General features: G+C 42.5%; 1 protein-coding gene across 11 annotated transcripts in view; it reads left to right on the top strand.

Annotated features, from left to right (window-relative positions):
• The window catches only part of foxp1b (forkhead box P1b), a 229,434-nt gene that overhangs the window by 115,459 nt on the left and 87,661 nt on the right, over positions 1–26,314 (top strand). For 10 of the 11 annotated variants that reach the window (XM_046342800.1, XM_046342792.1, XM_046342801.1 and 7 more), the window contains one exon: positions 13,153–13,313. In XM_046342800.1, the coding sequence (XP_046198756.1) occupies positions 13,164–13,313 (150 nt within the window). In that variant the 5' untranslated portion in view covers positions 13,153–13,163. Of the gene's footprint in view, positions 1–6,625; positions 6,862–13,152; positions 13,314–26,314 lie in introns of those variants that run through there. The other variant, XM_046342802.1, reaches the window with a different exon arrangement.

Genomic DNA, 26,314 nt, shown 5'->3' with positions numbered 1-26,314 from the left:
TGGAGGCGCTACCAGGAGACAGGCCAGTACATCAGGAGACGCGGAGGAGGCCGTAGGAGGGCAACAACCCAGCAGCAGGACCGCTACCTCCACCTTTGTGCAAGGAGGAGCAGGAGGAGCACTGCCAGAGCCCTGCAAAATGACCTCCAGCAGGCCACAAATGTGCATGTGTCTGCTCAAACAGTCAGAAACAGACTCCATGAGGGTGGTATGAGGGCCTGATGTCCACAGGTGGGGGTTGTGCTTACAGCCCAACACCGTGCAGGACGTTTGGCATTTGCCAGAGAACACCAAGATTGGCAAATTCGCCACTGGCGCCCTGTGCTCTTCACAGATGAAAGCAGGTTCACACTGAGCACATGTTACAGAGTCTGGAGACGCCGTGGAGAATGTTCTGCTACCTGCAACATCCTCCAGCATGACCGGTTTGGCAGTGGGTCAGTCATGGTGTGGGGGCCACACAGCCCTCCACGTGCTCGCCAGAGGTAGCCTGACTGCCATTAGATACCGAGATGAGATCCTCAGACCCCTTGTGAGACCATATGCTGGTGCGGTTGGCCCTGGGTTCCTCCTAATGCAAGACAATGCTAGACCTCATGTGGCTGGAGTGTGTCAGCAGTTCCTGCAAGAGGAAGGCATTGATGCTATGGACTGGCCCGCCCGTTCCCCAGACCTGAATCCAATTGAGCACATCTGGGACATCATGTCTCGCTCCATCCACCAACGCCACGTTGTACCACAGACTGTCCAGGAGTTGGCGGATGCTTTAGTCCAGGTCTGGGAGGAGATCCTTCAGGAGACCATCCGCCACCTCATCAGGAGCATGCCCAGGCATTGTAGGGAGGTCATGGAGGTCATTTTGACTTGTTGTAAGGACAATACATCAAAGTTGGATCAGCCTGTAATGTGGTTTCCACTTTAATTTTGAGTGTGACTCCAAATCCAGACCTCCATGGGTTGATAAATTTGATTTCCATTTATCATTTTTGTGTAATTTTGTTGTCAGCACATTCAACTATGTAAAGAAAAAAGTATTTAACAAGAATATTTCATTCATTCAGATCTAGGATGTGTTATTTTAGTGTTCCCTTAATTTTTTTGAGCAGTGTATATCTGTACCCCATGTTCATGTTTTTGGCATGTTTCATCCCCCACCCGAAAAACATTACAAGCATTACAAACTGTAAAGCTATAATGATGTCCCGAGAATCAGCTGAGCCTACAGTCGTATTGGTTGGCTTTCCAGTTACATGTTGATCATACAGTAGATCTCTTCAAAGGGTTGATTGTATCTTGATATTCTTCCTTTGAAAGAAGATGAATGAAAAGATGATTTTTATGTCCATGTTTTTTTTCTTCTTCTCCAAATGACCCTTTATCATTAGATAATGATAAAATGGATTCATGGAAAATGGTGACAGGTGTGCGCCTACATGTTGTTCATGTCCACAAACAAGTGGCACACAATTCTTTCTCTGAAGGGAAATTACCTGAAACGACCGTATTATTCTTAAAGAGATCAATGGAAAGAGTGTTCACAGAATCACAACATAGGTAATTGTTGAAAGCGGTTTGGTACCTTCATTAGAGAAGCAGTAGCTCATGGTCTCTCATTGTGTATTGTTTGCTCTGTGAGGGTAAACATGTTTGTCACACAGAGGTGTATTTATGCTGATCAAACAGTTCAGCCAGGGGATTGCCAATGCCAAGGTCTTTTGGCTCCTTTCAGAGATGAACGCCCGTGCTGCACAAACCTCCCTTACGATTCGAAAACGTACCCTTTTGTCTTTCCCTGAAAGCATCACGTCCAGCTCCAACACGGCATCTCCTTTGTATTTTGAAGGCGGGGGGGGGCGCATTTTATGGAGTTAACACTGACAATAGAATTGCCCTTCAGCAAGAATGCTTTTCCGTTTTGTACCATAAAGAATATTATTTTTCTGCCAGCCAATTTTCTCTGTTAGTCTCTAATTGGCTACATAAATCTCTGGCGTAGAGGGTGAAGAATGTTGCGGTGTCACAGAGTGTAATCTTCACCCTTATTTACCAATTCATTAAGATTCATTGATGCAGGATCGGCGAGAGGAAATGACAGCATAAATCAGACCTCCAACATAATGACCCTAATCAGTTGGGAATTGCAGAAAATGTCATCATGAACTATGTCCTTGTATTAGTGCCACTGTACATTGTCATTGCGCTGCTTTATGAGTGGGACGCATCCTCCTGACATCGGGCTGTATTTAACCAAAAAGAGTTGTTAAAAACTGATTCCATTAAAGCGCTGAGATTCATACAAGGTCTTTCAGTATTTAGCCCGGTGCCCTTTACCTTCAATTTAACTGCTTAATGGAAGGCACGTACCCCTCCTTTTTAACCCACCGTGTCCTCTCTCTGGAAAGCTAGAGCTTATAAAATAATGACACAACCCAGCACGGTAACGTCTAGGAGACACAGCACCTGAGGATGCAGTGGGAGGGGTCAGGAGTCTGACCAATCCCATGCCAGAAGCATTGAATGGGGTGCCAACATGTATTTGGTCCTTTGTCCTGATTGGTTAATGGCCACCCAATACTTATCCAATCAGTTGAAAGAAGCCATTAACGAATGTGCTTGAGGTGGATGTTGTTTAGTTACTGTCAAGATAACACTGCTTTTTCTGCAGTTTTCCACACAATTGCATTGATTTGAACTTGAGTAGAATGACGTCCTCATCTCATAGAATTTAGTAGCAGCATCTTGGCTCATTGGAGGCCATTGAGATTCATTATTTGTAATATGTTCTCTTTATGTCTAAACTTGTGGTTAGCACTCTGGGCCTAAATGATCGCTCGGCTGCAATTAAACTGGTCCCACACATTACTTTCTGTATAATCCTCAAACTCAAGCACTTTCAGAATGGAATTGTATTGATTCTGTTATGTGTTTATTAGAATACCTCACACACGTTGGGCAATAGTTAAATATTAAATTTGCCCATTGCATTTCCTTGCCATTATTTGTGTATAAAGGTTAATGATTGTGGCTGGCAATCAAACGCTGAACTTTATCTCTGTGTAACTAACTCCAAACAAAGGAACTGGGAGATAAGCACCTGTACTGCACTGTACTCAGCAGTGACACATTTTACACCATTTGAGTATTGAACACAGCTCAGTGTATGTGGTAAGACTAATGTAGCAGGGGGAGACCGAACTCTTGTATTTACTGCTGTTGACGATAACGATGCTATTGAATAGTGGGGTAATAGACAGTGTCTGTACCTAACGCTGCCAGGAACCTTTTCCAACAATGTTATAACTGTAGAAAGTTGCAAAGACTCAGTTGTCAATGCACATCAGCAAGTGGGTAAGTTTACCTCCCCCCAAGACAGTGTTTCTAATAATATGGCCCTCATATGGTTTAGGAACAGAGCATTAATTAGATAAGTTCATAGGCTAAACTTCCTTTCCCTAGGAAAATGCATCTGACACATTTCCTCCTTGCAAGTCCACATTTCCACCCCCTTGGGAATGGGCCTTGCATGAATTCTAGTAAAAATGATTAAAAATATATGACACACTTTTTAAGTAATGTTAAAACAATAAGCGTTTTTACAGGTCCCATAGGATGCGGAGAGATTGAAGTCTGTGTTTTTCTTTCGGCGTGTGTGTTTGACAGTTCTAATTGGTAAGATGAGCTTGAGGGCAGCGAGGCCTGCTTTTCCCACGCATTGGGTCTGGTCAGGAAAGAGGCCCACGTCTCTCGATGTCTGTCCTCTCGCTGCAGTGTTAATCGGTGTGAGCCTCGTGTGAGTGAGATTATCAAAGTCAAATGAAGGAGAGTCGTTGAGGAATGTGTGGTAAACCACTCCTAAAAGCAGTTCACATCACACCAGTACTTTTCCATTCATGTACTACCGTTTTGAAAGTCGTTTCTGTTTACTTAATCTCAATTGGCCGTTGTGTACTAAAAATACCGTGCCCTGCCTTACTTTTGCACATTCCGTCATTGTCTCTGCTCAGCAGGCCTGTACGTTTTGGTGTATATGGGAAGGCTTCATGCCAAGGAGACAAACTGTTTGGTGTATTTTCTGAAATGATGTATCTACTTAGCCTCCCTACTGGAGAGTGTGCCTTCTGCTCCCATCCTTGTTGTTCATTTATCTGAGCTTGTAGTGTGGTAATAGGTTCATATTCATATGAATCATCATCCTCAGTATCAGTGGATGTCAAGCCCTTTTCTCTGTATAAAGTGTAGTAATACATTTGAATCAGAATTTTACGCTTGAGGATCCCATTATATTCTTCACAATGTGTCATAAATATGTGTTTGGGCTCTTCCCTTTGCCCTCACTATATGGGGGTAAATGGGTTTGGGGCATAACTGAAATGAGAATGAAGGTTGTTTGGGAGGTGAGATGAGACAGGAAACTAAACACTCAGGGGTAGCTAGGCCTCACTGACTGGATTCACATGAGCAGATGGCAACTTGTATGCATGAAACATTCATGAACAAGGTGACGTGCAGCTTGAAATTGCCCGCACCAATTTCTCTTTTGTGCTTGTTGTAATCGTTACCAGTTTCTGAATAGTTTATTATTTGCTCTAACGTGGATGGCGTAACACAGATCTCACACTGTGTGTGTGTTTGACTCAAAGTCAAACCAATATTATTTTATTTGAAAGAAATAGATTCAGTATTCATTGTATAACCACAGTATTCATTCCAGTATTATATGGGTAAATTATGGGGCACCTGCAGTTAAATTATTTCTCTGTTTGTCGGATGAAAACAACATTGCTTGTTTTTCCGTCGACTTGTCCTGTTGTTATTGGGAACAGCTTCTGGGGCCCTCAGACATCCTTTGTTGTTTCCAAACCCTAGTTACTGAATAATTAAAGCAGGTAAATGTTTAACATGTTTTACAAGTTTCTTGCTGTGGTGTCGTTGAAGAAACTCTGTGTTGGGTCTGTAGTAAAAGTGTCTCTACTGCCGTGTTTTCCCTCAATCCTGATGCCTCGATCAGACCGACAGCTTCGTCTCAGAGCATTTTGTATTATTCTCTAAATAAATCTGACACTCCATTTAGTATGATATGTTACGTTTCATATGGTATGTATTAATTTGCGGATGTCCATCACCCATTTTGTATGTAATGAATTACAATTTGTATTATATGTTACAAATTTGCAAAAACTTAGAATATGTTACGAATTTGCTAAGTTTATGATATGTTACGAATTCTAGCTAGGTGCCAATATTAGCTAGCTGGCTAACGTTAGTTAGGCTAGGAGTTAGAGGTTTGGGTTAAGGTTAGGTTTAAGTTTAGGAGTTAGGTTAAAGGGTTAAGGGTAGGGGAAGGGTTAGCTAACATGCTAAGTAGGTTGAAAGTAGCTGAAAAGTTGCTAGTTAGCTAAAATGCTAAAGTTGTGTGTGATGAGATTCGAACTTGCAATATTTAGGTTACTAGACAATTGCGTTACACACTACTTTCATTTTGTTATATGTTACTCACCAAAAGTAACATATCATACTAATTTGAATATCCCAGATTTAAGTTTACTATGTTACATCTAGTCTGAGACCAGGCTGTGCACCAATACCACCTAATAAATTCTACAGTCAAATGTTTTTCATTATGTAATCCAACATTTGTACTGGATATGTGTGCAACAAAAGTTCAACAGTCACCTATTGTTACTATTCCTATCAACTCCCGAGTGGCGCAGTGGTATCAGTGCAAGGCATCACTACAGTCCCTGGTTCGAATCCAGGCTGCATAATCTCCGGCCATCCGATAGGGGCGGCGCACAATTGGCCCAGCGTCGCCCGGGGTAGGCAGTCATTGTAAATAAGAATTTGTTCTTAACTGACTTGTCTAGTTAAATAAAGGTTCCGTTTAAAAATCAAGTCTACGCAGACAATTGGATGCATACGTTTGAATTATCAAACATACAGTATGCACCACACAGAATGCACTGCAACTGCCATGGCATGCTGCAAGACAAACGCAGCGTTCCATTTGAAATGAATGTACTTCTGGTATACCAAAACACATTCACACTTAAGGTTTGATCGAGGCTAGAGGAGGCTCTCTTCACCAGCCCAGAACACCCTCCTCACCCCCGTCCACCCCCTCTTCGTACACATTCATGGTGGCCGCCAGGCCAGCAGCTGTAACACACCACCTTAATGCTTCTTCAAATGTCAGGAGAATGACTGTTTGTTTGTCTTGAGTTTTCCCCAGCCATTTATTCTAGCTGGCTCTGCATTTGCATCGACCTTGATTTTCTAAGCCTGGCCCCTTTCTCCTCCCAGAGCCTGTTTACATTAGGCCTGCCCTGAGTGTCACCTATGAAATCTGTTGATCATTCCACCTGGTTAATGTTAAATTGGTCCTGCAAAGAGATGTTTGTTCATAAACACCCCCCCCCCCCCCCCCCCGCTCCCCCTGTTTACTGTAGCCATGGCAGCAATCAGTTATTAAACAAATAGCTGCTTTGTTTGCTGGTGTGAGTGGCTGGTTATCCCCTACAAGGTCTGGAAGGAACTTTTAAAAAGCTTCTGTTGTGTCTCTGTGAAAAAGGGGTGGAGGGATAGAGGGGAAGCCCTGTTCCTACAATGTTGTAACAGTCGTCTTGAGATATGCTTTTCTTATCTACGACTTTTGGTTGAAGTGGCTGATGAGATTAGAGGCTTGTTTGGTCTCACTGTAAAGTCTCTGTTGGCGGAATGTCATTGGTGCCGTCAGTTTTCCTTCTCGGAGAAGAGAAGGGCGAGGGATTCTTCGTTGAGTGTCAAGCGAGCCCAGATATTGTGGCAGACACTTCTGAGTGATCCACATGGTTCTGGATTACGGAGGCCTAGGCTACGTTTAAGGTAAAAACGAGGGAGGTTCAGGGACCCAGTCCAATTCCGACTGTCTGTTCTGCTCAGTCCAGTATAGGGGTTATTTTCTTCAACTGTTTTTTGGGGGTTCTATGAGAGGACTGATCGTGGATCTTTGAACACATTTTCATTCAACTATTTGTAAACAAGGTTATCAGCACTGGCATTTTTTTTGTTATTCTCATGTTTGTCTTCAGACTTATCTTCATAACATTGAGCCCAAATAAAACTGAACACAAAACTCTCAAAACCTTGAAAACCCATCCAGGGGAAGCATTATGGTGTCGCGCCACCTTGGTACAAGCTGTTTGTGTTGTCTAGTCTAGCAACCAAGCCTAACCTAAACAGGCAGCATCGAAATGCACCTCTCCCTTTGTCTTCTCCTTTGTCTGTCTTTATCTCTTCCCCAAGAATGTTGTGCTTTTGTTGTGTGCTTGTGTAAACAGGGGCTATGTGAGATCTATGCAAGCCGGAGCAGGTGGCCATGGAGGGTTTTCTGTCATGAGCATTAAAGAAAAACAGAACATGGGGAAAGGTCACGGCACAGCTGCGCAGGCCGACCCTACCTTGGATTGTTGACTGAATCGAGCTCTTGAATTCCAGGCTGCCATGGCGAGGGAAAGGCGTTTGAATTAGATTGAGGCTCGGCGTGGAGCAGTGAGTGGATACGATACGAGACTGACAGGCTTGAAAGAGCCCTTGGTGCTGTGCCATGCTCTGAAACTGTCTGTTCAGGTGGGCGTTGCATGTGACTGTGTTTTTAATGTACTCCCCATATTAGAGGAACAAAAGCAAAACACCAACAAACAGAAACTCTGACCTTTTTTTGATGATCCACTGTTTGTTCCAAACACTTGTTGTGTTTTGCAACCAGACATTCCCCCACCACCCCCCTCCAGAAGAACAGACATCTGATGATCAACAGAGAAGCAAAGCGTCTGTTTTGTGGACCGCCGTTTGCCTCATTCTAATCTCCTGGAATATCAGTTATTTAGAGCTTTTTGTTTTTGTTGTTATATTTAGGGCTGACATGCCTCATAAACAAGCAGGCCGGTTTCTCATGAACTGCCCCCTCATTTGTGTGTGTGTGTGTGTGTGTGTGTGTGTGTGTGTGTGTGTGTGTGTGTGTGTGTGTGTGTGTGTGTGTGTGTGTGTGTGTGTGTGTGTGTGTGTGTGTGTGTGTGTGTGTGTGTGTGTGTGTGTGTGTGTGTGTGTGTGTGTGTGTGTGTGTGTGTGTGTGCGCGAGTGTGTGCGAGTGTGTGTGTGTGTGTTCCAGCCTTGGTAAGTACAGTACCCACTTGACCCATAATTACCCTTGAATATGCATTATTGTATAAATGGATTAAGTAAAATAGCAAGCTATTTGAGTTGTCATCACAGATTGGACCATTCCCTGAGCAAACAAAAAATAAATGAACTAGGGCCCTGCCATGTGGTAGACTAGTCGCCTGTGTCTGCTAGTCTACATGAAGCTTCTGTGCATCTGCCTCAGTGCTGCTCCGATTAACATTGTCGTCACCAGACAACTCTCCAATAAGTCTCTTTCCTATCTGGTTGATATTTATGATGGATAATGCACATTTCCCATTTTCATTTTTACCCTTCTTTTTTTTTGCTTGCAATATTGTAGCTTTGAATTATTCTGTGGTAATATTAATGAGAAAGTAGATTTATGGGTTTCATTTGTTTGTCAATTCGAAAATTAATTGGGTGTTAATTTTAGCCGCCCCTCGTCAGTGCCGGTTCCTAGCATGCGCGCATTACTTTGCATTCATTGTAGCCTTCCCCTCCTTTATTGTGGGTCACTAGTTTTGCATACATTAAAATAGCCCCACGGCTCATTCTCTTGATTACTTTTGGAGATGCCATGCATTTGGAAATGTACGCCTTTCCGTTATAATTATGAAATTTTTGCATGGAATGACAGTGCGTGCATAATAGCCATTACTTTCCGCCTTTTATGTAGCTTTGGAGAGAGAAAAAAACAGACTCAGTCAATTCTTTTCTATGTGTGGAAAAACATATTTTATTTGAAAAAGAAGTGGGGGTGAATAACGTCAGCATGTGGTTTATTTCAAATCACATTTCATTTGGCCTGAGAATGTGTGTTTCTAATTGGTGTTTCAGAAGGAAGGGGAGTTTGTATGAGCTGAGCTGAGCAGCCAGGCCCTGCAGATGTAGTTGTAGCCGGCTCCCTCCCATCCCACAGTATTCCTATTGCTCGCTCCTTGTTTAGAAAATCCCATTATGGAGTGAGGTTGTGCCAGACTGAAGGGGTGAGCCGGGTCAACATCTGTCTGGAGAGAGAGTGGGCCGAGCTGGAGGCTTGAGGACCCAGCCCAGAGCGTCCAATCCAGAGAACACAGCCCATAGCCTCGGCCCAAACTGCAGACAGAGAGGCAGGGGCTCAGAATGAGATGAGTGGGTGGTGTGACATGACAAATGAACCAATGCAGACCACAGTGTCTGATGAGTCACTGGGATGTTCTGCCTGCAAGAAAAGCAGAGACATCTAAAATTATAGTGCACTATGGTGTTGATTATTATAGTGGTAGCTACTGATTTTGCTACTTGATAATAATACAGAAATTATTATTTATTTCAACACAAAAAAATAGTAGTGTCTGTAATATTATTTATTGTTGTTGTGATCTTGCTTATTTGATTTACTCATAATAGATGTGGACATTTGATGTCTGTCAGACAGTGGCCCCTCTGCCTTAGGTCTGCTGTGTCTCTTGTTTGGATGGGGATCTCAGGAGACTCAGCCCCTCTGTTGAGTACACATTAACACATACTGGCCTCCCTATTACACGCCTTAAACGCAACATTATAAATCTGCATTTATGCCCATTTTCAACTCCTTTCATGATTAGGCCCAGTGTTTTAAGGGCATTTATTCTGCTTCATATAAATAATTAATCAGCCAAGTTAATTTACTCCTGCCTGACTTGGTCAGCTTCATTAACTTCTCTGGAATTGGGCGACTAGACGTGTCGCCCGCCGCCGCACCAGTGAGGCTTGTGACCAACACAAAAGATGTAAATCTCACCACTGATTTCAGGAATACAGCCCCAGATAAGCATCGGTGTCGTTCGGTTCATACTCATCCCAGGAGAGAGGGGAGGGAGTGGGGGTATGAGCTTGGGGCTGAACGGTGAAGGGATGTCTGTCTGGGTTTTGTATCACCAAAATCAGAAGCAGTACGGACTTGAAAAATATAAAATTATGTGTCCAGAATTTTCATGCAAAAAGTACGGCTGAGTAACTGTTTATTAATGGGACTTGTGGCAGCAAACGTTCCACTTTAAATCTTCGTCATGCTTATTTTGCTTATTTTGAACGCTACCCATGCTACACCGTTTAAGCTAGAAACGCTAGAAACGCAGTTCAAACTTTAAAACGTGTATACCGTTCTGGATTAAGTTGCTTGTGTACAACTTTTTGATATCTTTTATAGTTTTAAACTGTTATTAAGCTTGATGTCCTCCATCCACTTTCATGGGATTTCCTCAGCATTCTAAAGGTCGCATTGTGACATGACTCCCAACATTCTATTCTATTCACTGAAAACAATGTTACTTTTGACAGCTACTTTGACCACTCTCCGAATAAATTAGAAAAATCAGAAATCTTAGAAATATTCCTCTACTTCTCTGCCAAATCTGAAATTGGAACAACAATCTATTGGAATCTATATATTTTTTTAAATGTGTATATACTGTACCAGTCAAAAGTTTGGACACCTTCTCATTCCAGGGTTTTTCTTTCTTTTTACTATTTTCTACATTGTCGAATAATAGTGAAGACATATTTTTGTATTTATTTTTTATTTAACCTTTCTTTAACTAGGCAAGTCGGTTACAATGATGGCCTATTGAATATGGAATCATGTAGTAACCCAAAAAAACTGTTAAACTAATATGATGTAACTCTGGGTCTTCCTTTCCTGTGGTGGTCCTCATGAGAGCCGGGTTTCATCATAGAGCTTGATGGTTTTTGTGACTGACCGACCTTCATGTCTTAAATTAATGATGGGCTGTCATTTCTCTTTGCTTATTTGAGCTGTTCTTGGCTCTAATGCATTAAGAAGGAAAGAAATTAAACACATGAACTTTTAACAAGGCACACCAGTTAATTGAAATGCATTCCAGGTGGCTACCACATGAAGCTGGTTGAGAGAATGTCAAGAGTGTGCAAAGCTGTCATCAAGGTAAAAGGTCATCAAGGCAAAGGGTGGTTACTGTGAATAATCTACAATATAAAATCTATTTTGATTTGTTTAACACTTTTTTGGTTACTACATGATTCCATATGTGTTATTTCATAGTTTTAATGTCTTTGTATTATTATTCTACAATGTAGAAAATAGTACAAATAAAGAAAAACCCTTGAATGAGTAGGTGTGTCAACTTTTGACTGGTACTGTATAAACAAATAAAAAATGTGTTCCAATTCCTCTCCTGTGAAGTAGTGAAATGTGACGTGCGACATACGCCTGGCTTCCTGAAATGGATCACGTTTGAGACGAGAATGGCCAACATTTCACTCCAAAAGGGGAGTTGATTTTCTTTTGCCAACATGTTTCCCAAATTAATTTAGAACGGCATACTAATCACATGACTAATATCTGCACTCTGATTGGAGGATTCCTATAAATTGCCCACTAGGTTGCGCTGCTGATCAAATCTAAATTCCCATGGAAAAATGTTGCAGCAAACATTGCTGGCAACATTGCTCAGCAATACTGTCCCAGAAAATTGCCAATGCATCATGGCCTAGCCTGGAGCTAAGGATAGCCCGTGGCTAAGTACAATGCAGTGTGAAAAGGCCTATTGTGACTTTTGACACAAATCAGTTACTCTGACCACTTTCCCAAAAACGAAGACAAAAACATACGACTTCTATTAAAATCTGAAATATGGATACTTCGGGATTTTGGAAATGAAGCACTTTACCTGCTTCCCCTGAGTCAGATGAACTTGTGGATACCATTGTTATGTATCTGTGACCAGTATGAAGGACATTAGAGGAAGTTTCGCGAGCCAATGATAACTAGCATTAGCACAATGCCTGGTCTTCTATGGTAACAGTTAGCATGCTTTCTAGCTGTTACCATAGACATCCAGGTATTGTGCTAGCTATTGCGCTAACGCCAGTTAGCAACTTCCTTAAAACGGAAGTAGATAAAGAGCTTCATTGCCAAAATACCGAATTCCTTAAAAACAACTGACATTTTAACCACTTTCCCAAAAACTTAGACCAACATTTACTGTGTAGAAAATCTTTGACTTCTTCTGTATTTTTCGAATCTAAAATCATAACACTTCTTCCATTACCACAAAAATTAGTTTAAAGAGCCAAAGCAAGTCCCCAATTTTACTTTGTTAAATTACCATCTAGTTTATTTAGAAAAAGATTGAAAAATATGCAATTATAGAGCATATACACTGAGTGTACAAAACATAATGAACTTTCGACACCTTGTAGAGTCCATGCCCTGACAAATTGAGGCTTTTCTGAGGACAAAATGGGGGGACAATGAGGGCATGGTACTCAATATTAGGAAGCTGTTCTTAACATTTTGTACACTCAGTGTATAGCCCTTTGTAATACAGCATATTCTTCTTTAAAATGAAGTAATAACAGAACATGTTTTTGGTAGACTCATGTTGGTGTTAATTGAGCACCCCTGTAGGTTTTCAGTGTTTTCACTCGGTTTTAAAATGGATGTTTCTCGCGGAGATCCTTTGGCAGGCAGGCCCCCCTGTTGGCCCTGTTTCCCATTAAAAAGCCATTCTGCAGTGGTTCTTCTGGGACCATACAAGTAAATATACCCATTTCCATAGAAAGTGTTTTGTTTGTGAGGGTGAGTGTTTTCTTGGGCTCCTCTGCTTTGCCTTACTGAGGTTGGGTTCTTCCAAGATGTGTGTTTCGATCCCCTGCCTTCTACACAGCCGTGAAGGAGAACACTAACAGAACCTGAGCCATGCTCCTCCCTCCAACCCAGTATGGGCTTGTCATTTGTAAAGTATCTGGTCTGGAAAGACACAACAAGACACTAGTTTATCACCCAGTGGAAAGAGAGTCTATGAGAGTGTGTGCGTGTGTTTGCTTCGCTGAATACAGTGCAAGCAAACAAACAAGAAACAGACATGCATGAACCAGTAGGAAAACCGGTAATAAACGTGGACGAAAAGTGTGGCCCGGGTTGAAACGTACTGTGTCCCCTGTACTGTACCTTGTTTTAGAAGCTTTTTCTCCTACTCTCTGCTCCTTCAGGTTTTGAAGTCATGATGCAAGAATCTGGGACAGAGGCGACAAGCAACGGTCCGGCCAATCAGAATGGAGCAGCGAGCTTGGAGGGCGGAGCCAGGGACGCGAGGCACGGGACAGTGACGACCCCGTCGGCAGCAGACCTGATCCATCTCCAGCAGCACCAGGTCAACTAGGTTCCTCTCTTCACACCTGTCGTTATGAACCCATGTGAACAGCAGTCCCTAGCCTACCTCTAAAGTGCTTGTTAATATTTAATCCTGTTCCAAAGTGCATAAACACATTATTATAATCATTTATGTATATTCAATGGCGTTAAAAAAAAATTTTTTAAGAGTGGGGGGGGGGAGGCCTCGCTCAGTCATTGTGTTGTTTGGGTGCGGACATGTTTATTGTAGCATGCAGCATCTGCATTTTGGTGAAATATTTATCAAGGTAGGTCAACATATTTTAAGTGTGTGGGTGCCACACGATTCTCTGACAGTTTGAGTGCTGTGCTGTCCAATGGGCTGACCGGGTTTTCCCTTGGCTCATTGTAAACACGCCTCACACTCACAACTAATGCCACACTCCTCTGTGTCCGACCAATGAGGCCCGAAGAATGGCGGTAGCTTTATTATTAGTAAAGCCCAAAACATTTTCACCATCTGAGACTTGAGGCAAACAGACAAGCTCTTTCTGTTGGTGTCAGTGTTATGTGTGCCACGCGACAGTGTGTTTAAGGAAACAGCATTGAAAAGATCACTGTGTCTCATGCTATTGTGGCATCACAGAATGACTGGGTTTGTTGTCAGGAGCAGTTTAGTCATGATGTACAGCCTCTTTTGTTGCTGTCTGTTGTCACAGCATATCTATCAACATCGGTATACTGTAAGGCCCCATGCTAAATCATGCATTTTGTCTCAAAGAAAATAATACAATCTTATTCATTTGAAGCACTTATCATGAAAATTGGCCTCTGAACACGTACAGCACATTTGAAGTAATATGCCAAACATTACATATTTGTTGCAAGCCAGTAACATTAACACCCGCAAAGTTGCAAATGCATGCTTTCCAGCAGCTCCAGCAGCAGTAATAGAAAAACCCAAGTAGACGTAAAAGGATGTACTCTACTTGTGTCTCAGTGTTAGACCTGACGGCCCACTACTCCACATAGCTGTCTGTCCCTCCTATCTCCCCTCCATCACTGCTGCTCTAGCTGTCTCCCTCTCTTTTTCCAGCTCAAAACGAGTATGTCGTCAGTGAGAAAATCACAGCCATACTGAATTCATTACTGCAGGAGTCACACAAAACCGTGGATAAAATTTCAATAACTGCAAGCCACAGTTGAGTAAACAGTTGCACTGAAACTTAATTCCTGTTGACTTTTCCTTCATTCTTTGCCAGGGGCGCATTCTGATTCGCTCTGCAAAGACAACAGGGTTACAACTTTGATGAATGTGAGGCAGATGAGAGGGAGAGCAGGGAAGTGTCATGGATGCGCACTTGACACCAAGGAGAGAGAGAGAAGAAAATCCTTCTCCCGAGAATAGAGCCAACCATCCAGCACTGGTCTCTATTTTAAAGTCATATGGAGTGAATAATGATTCTCTCAGATCAGTCATTTAGGAAAACAATTTAGAATCAACAACTTTATTCGTGAATTTAATCCTGTGTAATTGTTTTCCTGTGCATTTGAATAGCACATGTTTTCTTTCTGTTTGTCCTTTTGAACCAGGCCCGTGGTTAATTTCTGTGGCGTACCATGCGGTTGATGATGGGGACGGAGAGAGGAAGGCGGATAGATTCATTGTTCTGTGTGATAAATGGTGCATGGTTTGGGATGAAGGACGAGATGTCTCATTCTCCGCTCCTGACGCTCTCCTTTGATAGGGTACTTACCAGTAGAGGATTCTGGGGGAAATGCGCCTGTCTTTTTATTCTCCCATTAGGCTAACCCAGGATTTTCACTCATGCATCATGAACCATGTTAATTGTCGCATGGGCATTAAGATCTTCGCTCAATTACTTGATAACTTTTACTTTTGTGGCATTTTGCAGTCTGTCGTTTCCGTTTTCTTTGCTGGTTGCACTAATATAACCTGACAGACAAGTGGCCTTCTGTGTCTTTGTTCTCTGGGAATCATCCAAGACACCATTTCCCTTTTGGTGATGCAGAAATCAATCTAGAATTTTCTCTGACTCAAAGTGCGAATATATCCCCTGAGTCAGGGTGAACAACAAACCTGGGGGTGGCATATCATTTATTCTTATTAGGGAACATAACTATGAAAGACAGTGCTCATTAATAAAGATGGGGGATAAAATAATTGTAATCTGTTTGATCATCTTGATTCTGACAGGGGAATTCATCTTGTCGACCAGTCAGATTTGGGGGAAGTGGACCATAAGCTTGGTTTAAACATCTTTATTAGTAAGTCAAATATTGGGCTGGAATACCTCAACAGCAAGGTGCTCGCATGGCTTATCTAAATCTACAATTGAAGTAGTTCCCCCTTATTGGCATTTTTTGGACAACAAAATCTTTATTATCTTTTTCTTTTATGAGAAATAGCTTGAGTGTTTATTTGCTCATATTTTAGCAATTTCATCTAGGCTTTTGCCATGTGCAACTTTTATTTGTTGCTTTTGTGTTAGAAAGTCTGGGGATCATTCAGATGTTTCTGCTTGTGCCTTGTTGATGTCGGTTCAGAGATTTTAAATCAGCCCAAACATCTAAAGCCATTCACTGTATGGACATTTTCTGTTTGAACCAAAATGTACCCATTTGGTAGATAAATGTCGGGTAATGTTGAGTCAACCAAACAAAAGGTTTACACCCTATACTTTTTGAATATGACTACTTTTTTTAAATGTTGTTGCTAAACTTTCTTGCTGCTTGTGCAGAAGTTGTGGTTTTCACTAAGTCCCTTTCATGAGGAAATGAATGATGATAGAAATTATGAAGACAAATATGTAAAAAAGGCTGTGTTTATGCAACAGCTTGTTATTGATTTTGCATGAGGAAGTTCTGATGGCCAAAGGAGAAGTCACATAATAGAACAGACCAGATGCAGCCAGCCACATCAACAGGCAGGCAGTCACAGCGATGACGCGATTGAACATTTAGATACTGCAGTATTTTGTGCTGCTGTTGACTCCATCCAGCACATTCAAGTTCCTACATATACTGCTGTTGGTAGTGATTTATGGTTCATTTAGGCAGTAATCTCTTGCATGTTTGAGCAAAACAATTGATTATTCTGCTAGGAATTGGGTTCAGCTGATATGACTGTGGACTATTAAATATTAATATCCTGTCTCTTAGAAGTGTCCTTTTAATCAAGTTGGAGAGATTCCTTAAATATCATCGTTCCTCAGTGATACAAAAAAAAACATTCCAACAATATTATCAGAAAAAGAACAACAGTCGGATGAAGCATTGCTTTTCCTCTATTGCAGAAACATCCATCCAGGCTTTTTTGTCAGACAAATGCTCTAAAGCTTTTTTTTGCAAGTCACAAGATAAGGCAAACCATGATGGGAGTTTGTTCTCCCTCTGTGACGGAGAAGGGCCATCCGTACTGTAGCGTTGCGTGTGCAAAAGGGAGAGACGACACTGGCTCTTCACACGTAACAGCGGAAAGAGCTGAGCAGGCACAGGTTAGCTGTTTGCATAATGCAAACCTTACAAGGTCTCTTATGGACATGGTGGCAGAGAGAGAGAGAGCGAGCGAGATGTGCGCGCACACACGCATTCAGCTCAGCCTGTCCGTCCGTCGCGTTGCTGAACTCTGCATTGAGGTGCACACACCAGAGGAGGAAGTGCTAAGCGATAAGCAGACTCAAATTACTTTCTCCCGTTTCCAGACTACTGTAGGACAGACAGGTACAGTACAGCAGGGCCAGGGCTGCTGAGGCCTCTGTTCTGGTCAGTAGGAGACTACTTAGATGAGAGAGGTTAACAGCATCAGGTCAAAGGAGAGCGCAAAGCAGCCCTCACGCTGCTGGGATGGTTGGCTGCTGATTGTGTGCACTCGACTGTGGAGTTCAGTGGAAGAGAACCACAAGCAGCTTCCTCAGTTGAAATACATTACAAGAAAGGAGAAAACGCTCCTTATCACCACACATTTGAATTGAGCATCTTTGTGTTTTCTCATAGCTGTATATCTGTTCAGTGCTGCATAGCTAATGCGTATGATAAAGGGCAGGTTTCTCTGTGTGGTTGGTGTCCAAGAGCTATGGCGCATTATTCCCTCAATGTGTTTCCTTGCTGAGGGTTGCTACACACACACACACACACACACACACACACACACACACACACACACACACACACACACACACACACACACACACACACACACACACACACACACACACACACACACACACACACACACACACACACTCCCCATCTCAGAGAGGATCATGTTGAAAGGATACACACTGCTTTATGTCTGTCAGATCGGGCTGGGGACGGTAGGGGCTGCAACTTATTGTAAATCTGGGGGAACGGATAACATCAGTGTTATGACACTACATATTGGCCCTAAATTGCTTTATTGGTAAAATTATAGTGCTCTTCCAATTTGAATAATTTTATGGAATCCCTCACAGAACAGTTTAATTATGTTATCACACAACTCACAACATCTGTCTTTATAGTGGAGCGGATGACAGTTTTATTACAGGCTGAATTTCTTTGGTGGGTTTGGCAATTGACGTGTGATCTGATTAATAATCATACTGATGGAGGTGGAAATTGAACAGTACTGTGCTTGTATGTACAGGTAACTGCCAAAATGATGGAAACACTTGAGTAAATGAGCGATTCAAAGTATACCCAATTGAACACTTAGAGGAGATTCTGGAGCGGCACCTGAGACGGTGTTCTCCACCTCCATCAGCAAAAACGTATCGTGGAATAATGGTGTCGCATCCCTCCAATAGAGTTCCAGACACTTGTTGAATCTATGCCAAGGTGCATTGAAGCTGTTCTGGCTCGCGGTGCCCCAACATACTATTAAAACTCTTTGTGTTGGGGTTTCCTTTATTTTGTCAGTTACCTGTAGAAAATAAAACTTCATCACTGTTTTTGTCGAAGGCCTAAGCCTTCCGCAATTGAACCATATTGCTTTTTGAGTCAAGTTAATTGTTACATGCAATATATTTCTCTCCCAGGGAAAGAGAGATCTGTTTAGTCTAGCATTGTATGACTTCTGAAGCCTTTTGTCATGTCTTGTTTAGTTTTGTTCTTCATGTGTTTTGAAGGTAACCTCAATAGCAGAACCTCTCCCTATGGCTACATTCCAAAATGGCCAGCTCATGAACTCATCCATTTTGTTGAGTCTACCTCCAGCATGTCCTTTCAGCCCGCCGGGCAAGCAGCAGCAGAAAGAGATGAAGTACACGTTGCATGTGTGCATACCATGCCATACCCCCGAGTTTAAAATAGTTGACTGTTCCATGGGTTGACATCCTGTTTACACCCCCTCCCCGACCTGTTTCATGTGGGCAGGCGGGGGGGTCTGAGGAGTTGTTTCACAATGAGGTAATCAGAGAGCCTCTTCACTTCCCCCATGCCCCAACAAGACAGCAGCGCTGCAAGGTAAGTCATTCACTACTGTACTGCAGCTCACCCCGGCCACATGAAAAGAAACATGGGGGATAATGGATTTCAGGTCAAACAGTCAGCGCCTGGAAAAAGACATTAAAGGAGGAGTTAGCGGTGTGTGCGTAGGGGAGGGGGTGTAGTAGAGTGGAAGGTGTATTGTTGTGCATCCCGTATTTATCAGGATGATGTAACGGTGCTCCCCTCCCCCTTCACCCCTCCACGCCCCTCTTTAAAGAAAGCCCTCAGAAGTGTGTTATGTTGGGTCAGTGTGGCCACTGCTTCCTATGTAAATGATGCGCCTGTATGCTGGTATCATTAGGAAGCGTGAAGTGGCTCTCATTGTGTGGCGCCCGGATGGTCTTTGATGGCGTGTCTGTGTGTTAGTGCTGAAGAGGGGAACTCTAAACTTCTGAGCAGGTGTCTGGAGCAGCTGGTGTGGAGAGGCAGACAGGGAAACACGTCTGTATTGGTTCAGTTTTCAATGGCTTATTGGAAGGGCTGAACCGTTGCGAGGGTTTTTGACTAAATGCATAATACCCGCATACCCACAAACCTACCCCTCAAACCCCACGTTCACAGTCAAGGCACGCATATGCACGCACGCACACACACACACACACACACACACACACACACACACACACACACACACACACACACACACACACACACACACACACACACACACACACACACACACACACACACACACACACACACACACACACACACACACACACACACACACTGGTATTGGTCTGTTATTGTTGAGCAGATTGTGTGTTTAGCGATGTAAACAAGTAACCGCTTTAACAGGGACTCGGGAGGCTTGGGTTGGGAAAGTACAGGCCTTAACATGAAAGGTTTTAATAGCCATAGTCAAAACACTGTTTAAACAAAACCCGTTATTCAGTGGAATGGAATGTTTACATCGAGTTGAATAATAATGCCTTTTTCGGAGAAACTAGTCTTTTAGGATGGCCAATTTGGCCCAATTTATTAGGGATCAAGTTAAAGATACACAAGTCGTCTTGGGAAAACATTTAAGCACAGGGCTTATACATTTTTAATGAGAGCTCTACTTTAAAAACTTCATAGAATTAATATGTATCAGGAAAGTATTTTCTCCACAGAAAACTTCTGGGTAATTAATATTCATAGGCTGTGCATGTTAACACCCCCAATGCAAGTGCAATGTAGATCCAATTAACATAGAATGGGCCCTAAGGATTTGGCAGATAAGGTTTAAACGTGGTATTGAAATTGAAACTGGGGCTTTCTCCCAATAAAACACTTATTTGTTTCAATAAAACCCTAATCCTTGTAGCTTCATTCGCTTCAGATTAAGGCATTTATTGGGGCTCCAGAGGCCACAATAGTACACAGATAGAGAGGGTGTGTATGTGTGTATTGGGGGTGGGGGAGGGCATTGCCAATCGAGAGAGTAGCCTGCTAATGCAAAAGCGGTGTAGTGAAACTGTCTTTTTATGTCTTATTCATAATCTACACGCATCACTGTGGATAACAGACGTCAATGTTCATTCACGCCGTCAGACCTCAGTGCTGAGACTGGGCAGGCATGGCCCAGGTGACAGAGAGGGAAGAGCTGGAGACTGGAGGGGAGCAAAGTGATGGCAGCAAAACGCCTGTTTACTCCTGCCAGGCGTCTGTTAGCACGCAGGCCTGTGATATTGCTCCCCAGAGCACCTTGTGAAGAATGTGCCTGCCGCCTGTTTCTTAAAGGCCCAGTGCAGTCAAAATTCGTATTTTTTTGTGTGTGTTTTGTATCATATTGTACGACAGCTGATGAAACTAACACTGTAAATGTGTGAAACAATGTAATCAGTGTTATTTCCTGATAGCATTTTCAGGAAATTGCAACTATCTACACAGGACCTTCTAATCAGCAGATTTGCATGGGCAGGAGGTTCAGCTTTCCATGGTGACATCACCATGCGTTAAATTGGATAATATACCAATAACAAAGTGAGTTCCAAACCTCTCTGCCAATAACAGCTAGTTTTCAGTTTTCCCTTCCCAACTCGGATCACTCCTAGACAGTCCTAGCAAAATTATCTATTACAGTAAGGTGCTTAATTGTTACCCAGAAATGATTTGATATTGAAATGAAAACGGCTACAACCCTGTCAGTCCAGAGACCCCAGCAAAAATAATATTTTCATTTACAGTTGAAGTCGGATGCTTTCATACATCTTAGCCAAATACATTTAAACTCAGTTTTTGACAATTCCTGACATTTAATCTTAGTAAAAATTCCCTGTTTTAGGTCAGCTAGGATCACTACTTTATTTTAAGAATTGGAAATGGCAGAATAACAGTAGAGAGAGTGATTTATTTCAGCTTTTATTTCTTTCATCACATTCCCAGTAAGTCAGAAGTTTACATACACTCAATTAGTATTTGGTAGCATTGCCTTTAAATTGTTTAATTTGGGTCAAATGTTTCAGGGAGCCTTCCACAAGCTTCCCACAATAAGTTGGGTGAATTTTGGCCCATTCCTCCTGACAGAGCTGGTGTAACTGAGTCAGGTTTGTAGGCCTCCTTGCTCGCACACGCTTTTTCAGTTCTGCCCACAAATTTTCTATAGGATTGAGGTCAGGGCTTTGTGATGGCCACTACAATACCTTGACTTTGTTGTCCTTAAGCCATTTTGCAACAACTTTGGAAGTATGCTTGGGGTCATTGTCCATTTGGAAGACCCATTTGCGACCAAGCTTTAACTTCCTGACTGATGTCTTGAGATGTTGCTTCAATATATCCACATAATTTTCCGCCCTCATGATGCCATCTATTTTGTGAAGTGCACCAGTCAACATGATGCTGCCTCCCCCTTTTTCCTCCAAACATAACAATGGTCATTATGGCCAAACAATTCAATTTTTGTTTCATCAGACCAGAGGACATATCTACAAAAAGTATGATCTTTGTCCCCATGTGCAGTTGCAAACCGTAGTCTGGCTTTTTTTTATGGTGGTTTTGAAGCAGTGGTTTCTTCCTTTCAGGTTATGTCAATATAGGACACGTTTTACTGTGGATATGGTCCTATGGTGTTTATACTTGCGTACTATTGTTTGTACAGATGAACGTGGTACCTTCAGGCGTTTGGAAATTGCTCCCAAGGATGAACCAGACTTATGGAGGTGTACCATTTTTTTTCTGAGGTCTTGGTTGATTTCTTTTGATTTTCCCATGATGTCAAGCAAAGAGGCACCAAGGTAGGCCTTGAGATATATCCACAGGTACACCTCCAATTGACTCAAATGATGTCAGTTAGCCTATCTGAAGCTTCTAAAGCCATGACATTATTTTCTGGAATTTTCCAAGCTGTTTATAAAGGGCTAGGCGCCTCGTCAGTGGGACACCTGTCTGCAACTATGTGAGCTTATTACAGTATTATAGACACTATGTCCTGGGATTTCCTATGATCTTCTATGTAGAAGAACTGCTTACCTTCTAATGGCTGTTGTGTAGCTTGTGAGCGTCATAAACATGTTACATGTGTGTGTTTTTGAGCGTCTCAGCTTTTCATAGATAGCTTTTAGTAGTTTGTAGATTAAACCATTCTGACTCTTCAGATGTTTTTGTAAAAAATAAAAGAAACTGCCTTGTTTCCCAAACATGGCTCTAGCTCAGCTCCCGTTAATCACACAGACTAATGGTTGGTATGCAGAAGAAATAGAAAAAACACCATGTTTAAAAGGAGTTAGAAGTCCAAATCACACTGGTGTTATGGTGGGACTCATTGGGTTAAAGGGCTCAGAATGCCTCTAAACGGTTTAGCTGCCAAATGGTGATGAAGGTGCTTGAGAAAGAACCAGAGAGATTTTTCTATTATCTCCCCCACCTTCTTGTTTCCCTGCTCTACACATCAATTCTCCCTGTCGAAGAATAGAGCAGTGAGCTTTTTTTGTGTGACTTTTGAACCTCCTTGGTTAGTAACATTGGGAGTGCAGAGGCTTTGGGAAATCCTTCTTTTTATTTTTAACCCGTTACACCACTGACCGTCTCCCCAGCATCGCTAGCTATGATCCTAATGCTTATGCTGCACTCACTAGCTGGGAAATGGCCTCCGTAGGATGGGCCATAACAATGAGCAGCACAGACGTGTGTCGGCTTCATTCAGCACAGTCACTATGCTGTGCTGTAATGGAGATACATGGCGAACTGACCTTGGTCTCTACACGCAGGACGTTAGGATCTCAATAAACGTAGAGGCTGTTAGTGGTGGTAGGGAGACCACGTTTCTCAGGGTTTGTATGGTGGCAGGTTATGAGTAGTGGAATGGACAATGAGACATTATTAAGTCTGTATTCAACATGATTTTCCCTTGCTATCATGAAATGACAATACGACAAATAACTGACTCCTAAAATCAATTGATTACCTATAGAGGTAAATATACGTCTGTGTGAACCCTCACTCTGCCTCCTTTCAGAGCACAGTGGATGATTTGACTTGTCTCGTCTCCCATCGACGTATGTATCAGTGATTTAATAATGACCTCCGATGCGTTCGGGAGTGACGTGGCCTCTATTTGAGAGAAAAATGGCGAGGGGCCTGCGTGTGCAGCTGAATGGTTGTATACCATTTAGAGAATGATATGTTGCGTCTACGATGTGATGTCTCATCATAAAGAAAAGTGATGGCACCCCAGCATCCTGTGAATGACGGCTGCCATAAATAGTCACCCACAGCACCACCAGTATAAATCCTCATTCGCTCTTTTTCTCTCTCTTAAAAAAAAGATATATTATTTAAATGGACAAATAAAAACAAATGTTTTCTCCACTGTGAGGATGCCGGGCGGGAGCCCCTCTGGAACACAGGGATGCGTGTTGTGTTGCTTTCTAGCTGTGGGCTCCACTGTGAGGATGCCGGGCGGGAGCCCCTCTGGAACACAGGGATGCATGTTGTGTTGTGTTACTTTCTAGCTGTGGGCTCCACTGCGCTGTTGTTATTTAGTTGTTTACAATCTCTGACATGATGTAATGGGTTGGCTGTGAAAGTACTAGCCAGTAAATGGCACAGGAAATAAGACAGGGCTTTATGCTTGTTTCTCCCCTTTTTTCCCCCTCTCTCTCACTTCCCGTTTTCTCCCGCACTGGGAATATGTTCTGCATTATACTAAAGGAACATGAGCCTTGAATATAAGAAACTAGTTTTTGCGTTAGGTGCTCCCCGGAGGTAGGGGGAAAATATCATGTCCCTGTGTGAAATGCGAATGTGAAATCTAGCAGAAAGAAATATTTATGACCATTTTCTGCTTGATTAGAGCTGGCTGACATGCATTAGGATACAGGGGCTGGACAAAAGGGAGCGCATCTTCTGGGCAAATGTTTAAAAGAGTTGTTTAGAGCAGGCCCTACCTGTCCATCTGTCTGTCTGCTCGGGTGAAGGGAGAGCATGGGAACGGCAGTGGGGTATGTCCATGTCCAACAGGAGTCATCTGGGAGGGATTCATACGGTAGGGAAGTGACAGGCTCCATCAGTACCATGCTCCAGAGAGAGGCTGCTGTCAGCTGCCATCCAGCTACAGGTAAACTAACTGTCACCCACTAGTCACACAACACGTACAGTGCCAGTCAAAAGTTAAAATAAATACACACACACACACACACACACACACACACACACACACACACACACACACACACACACACACACACACACACACACACACACACACACACACACACACACACACACACACACACATACATACATACATACATACATACATACATACATACATACAAAAAAGTATTTAGTCAGCCACCAATTGTGCAAGTTCTCCCACTTAAAAAGATGAGGCCTGTAATTTTCATCTATGGTACACTTCAACTATGAAAAACAAAATGAGAAGAAAAATCCAGAAAATCACATTAGGATTTTTTATGAATTTAGTTGCAAATTATGGTGGAAAATAAGTATTTGGTCAATAACAAAAGTTGATCTCAATACTTTGTTAAATACCCTTTGTTGGCAATGACAGAGATCAAACGTTTTCTGTAAGTCTTCACGAGGTTTTCACACACTGTTGCTGGTATTTTGGCCCATTTCTCCATGCAGATCTCCTCTAGAGCAGTGATGTTTTGGGGCTGTTGCCGGGCAACATGGACTTTCAACTCCCTCCAAAGATGTTCTATGGGGTTGAGATCTGGAGACTGGCTAGGCCACTCATGGACCTTGAAATGCTTCTTACGAAGCCACTCCGTTGCCCGGGCGGTGTGTTTGGGATCATTGTCATGCTGAAAGACCCAGCCATGTTTCATCTTCAATGCCCTTGCTGATGGAAGGAGGTTTTCACTCAAAATCTCACGATACTTGGCCCCATTCATTCTTTCCTTTACACGGATCAGTCGTCCTGGTCCCTTTGCAGAAAAACAGCCCCAAAGCATGATGTATCCACCCCCATGCTTCACAGTAGGTATGGTGTTCTTTGGATGCAACTCAGCATTCTTTGTCCTCCAAACACGACGAGTTGAGTTTTTACCAAAAAGTTATATTTTCTTTTCATCTGACCATATGACATTCTCCCAATCTTCTTCTGGATCATCCAAATGCTCTCTAGCAAATTTCAGACGGGCCTGGACATGTACTGGCTTAAGCAGGGGGACACGTCTGGCACTGCAGGATTTGAGTCCCTGGCGGCGTAGTGTGTTGCTGATGGTAGGCTTTGTTACTTTGGTCCCAGCTCTCTGCAGGTCATTCACTAGGTCCCCCCGTGTGGTTCTGGGATTTTTGCTCACCGTTCTTGTGATCGTTTTGGCCCCACGGGGTGAGATCTTGCGTGGAGCCCCAGATCGAGGGAGATTATCAGTGGTCTTGTATGTCTTCCATTTCCTAATAATTGCTGCCACAGTTGATTTCTTCAAACCAAGCTGCTTACCTATTGCAGATTCAGTCTTCCCAGCCTGGTGCAGGTCTATAATTTGACAGCTCTTTGGTCTTGACCATAGTGCAGTTTGGAGTGTGACTGTTGTGGACAGGTGTCTTTTATACTGATAACAAGTTCAAACAGGTGCCATTAATACAGGTAACGAGTGGAGGAAAGAGGAGCCTCTTAAAAAAACAAGTTACAGTTCTGTGAGAGCCAGAAATCTTGCTTGTATATAGGTGACCAAATACTTATTTTCCACTATAATTTGCAATAAATTAATAAAAAATCCTACAATGTGATTTTCTGGATTTTTTTTCTTCTAATTTTGTCTGTCATAGTTGAAGTGTACCTATGATGAAAATTACAGGCCTCTCTCATCCTTTTAAGTGGGAGAACTTGCACAATTGGTGGCTGACTAAATACTTTTTTTGCCCCACTGTACATACATACATCTATTACCAGTAAAAAGTTTGGACACACCTACTCATTCCAGGGTTTTTCTTTATTTTTACTATTTTCTACATTGTAGAATAATAGTGAAGACATCAAAACTATGAAATAACACATCAAAACTATGAAATAACACACACACACACACACACACACACACACACACACACACACACACACACACACACACACACACACACACACACACACACACACAC

This window comes from Oncorhynchus gorbuscha, linkage group LG03, assembly GCF_021184085.1.
Source record: "Oncorhynchus gorbuscha isolate QuinsamMale2020 ecotype Even-year linkage group LG03, OgorEven_v1.0, whole genome shotgun sequence".
Lineage (NCBI taxonomy): Eukaryota > Metazoa > Chordata > Actinopteri > Salmoniformes > Salmonidae > Oncorhynchus > Oncorhynchus gorbuscha.
Note: the sequence above shows the minus strand (reverse complement) of the source record. Positions and strands in the feature narration are given on the sequence as shown.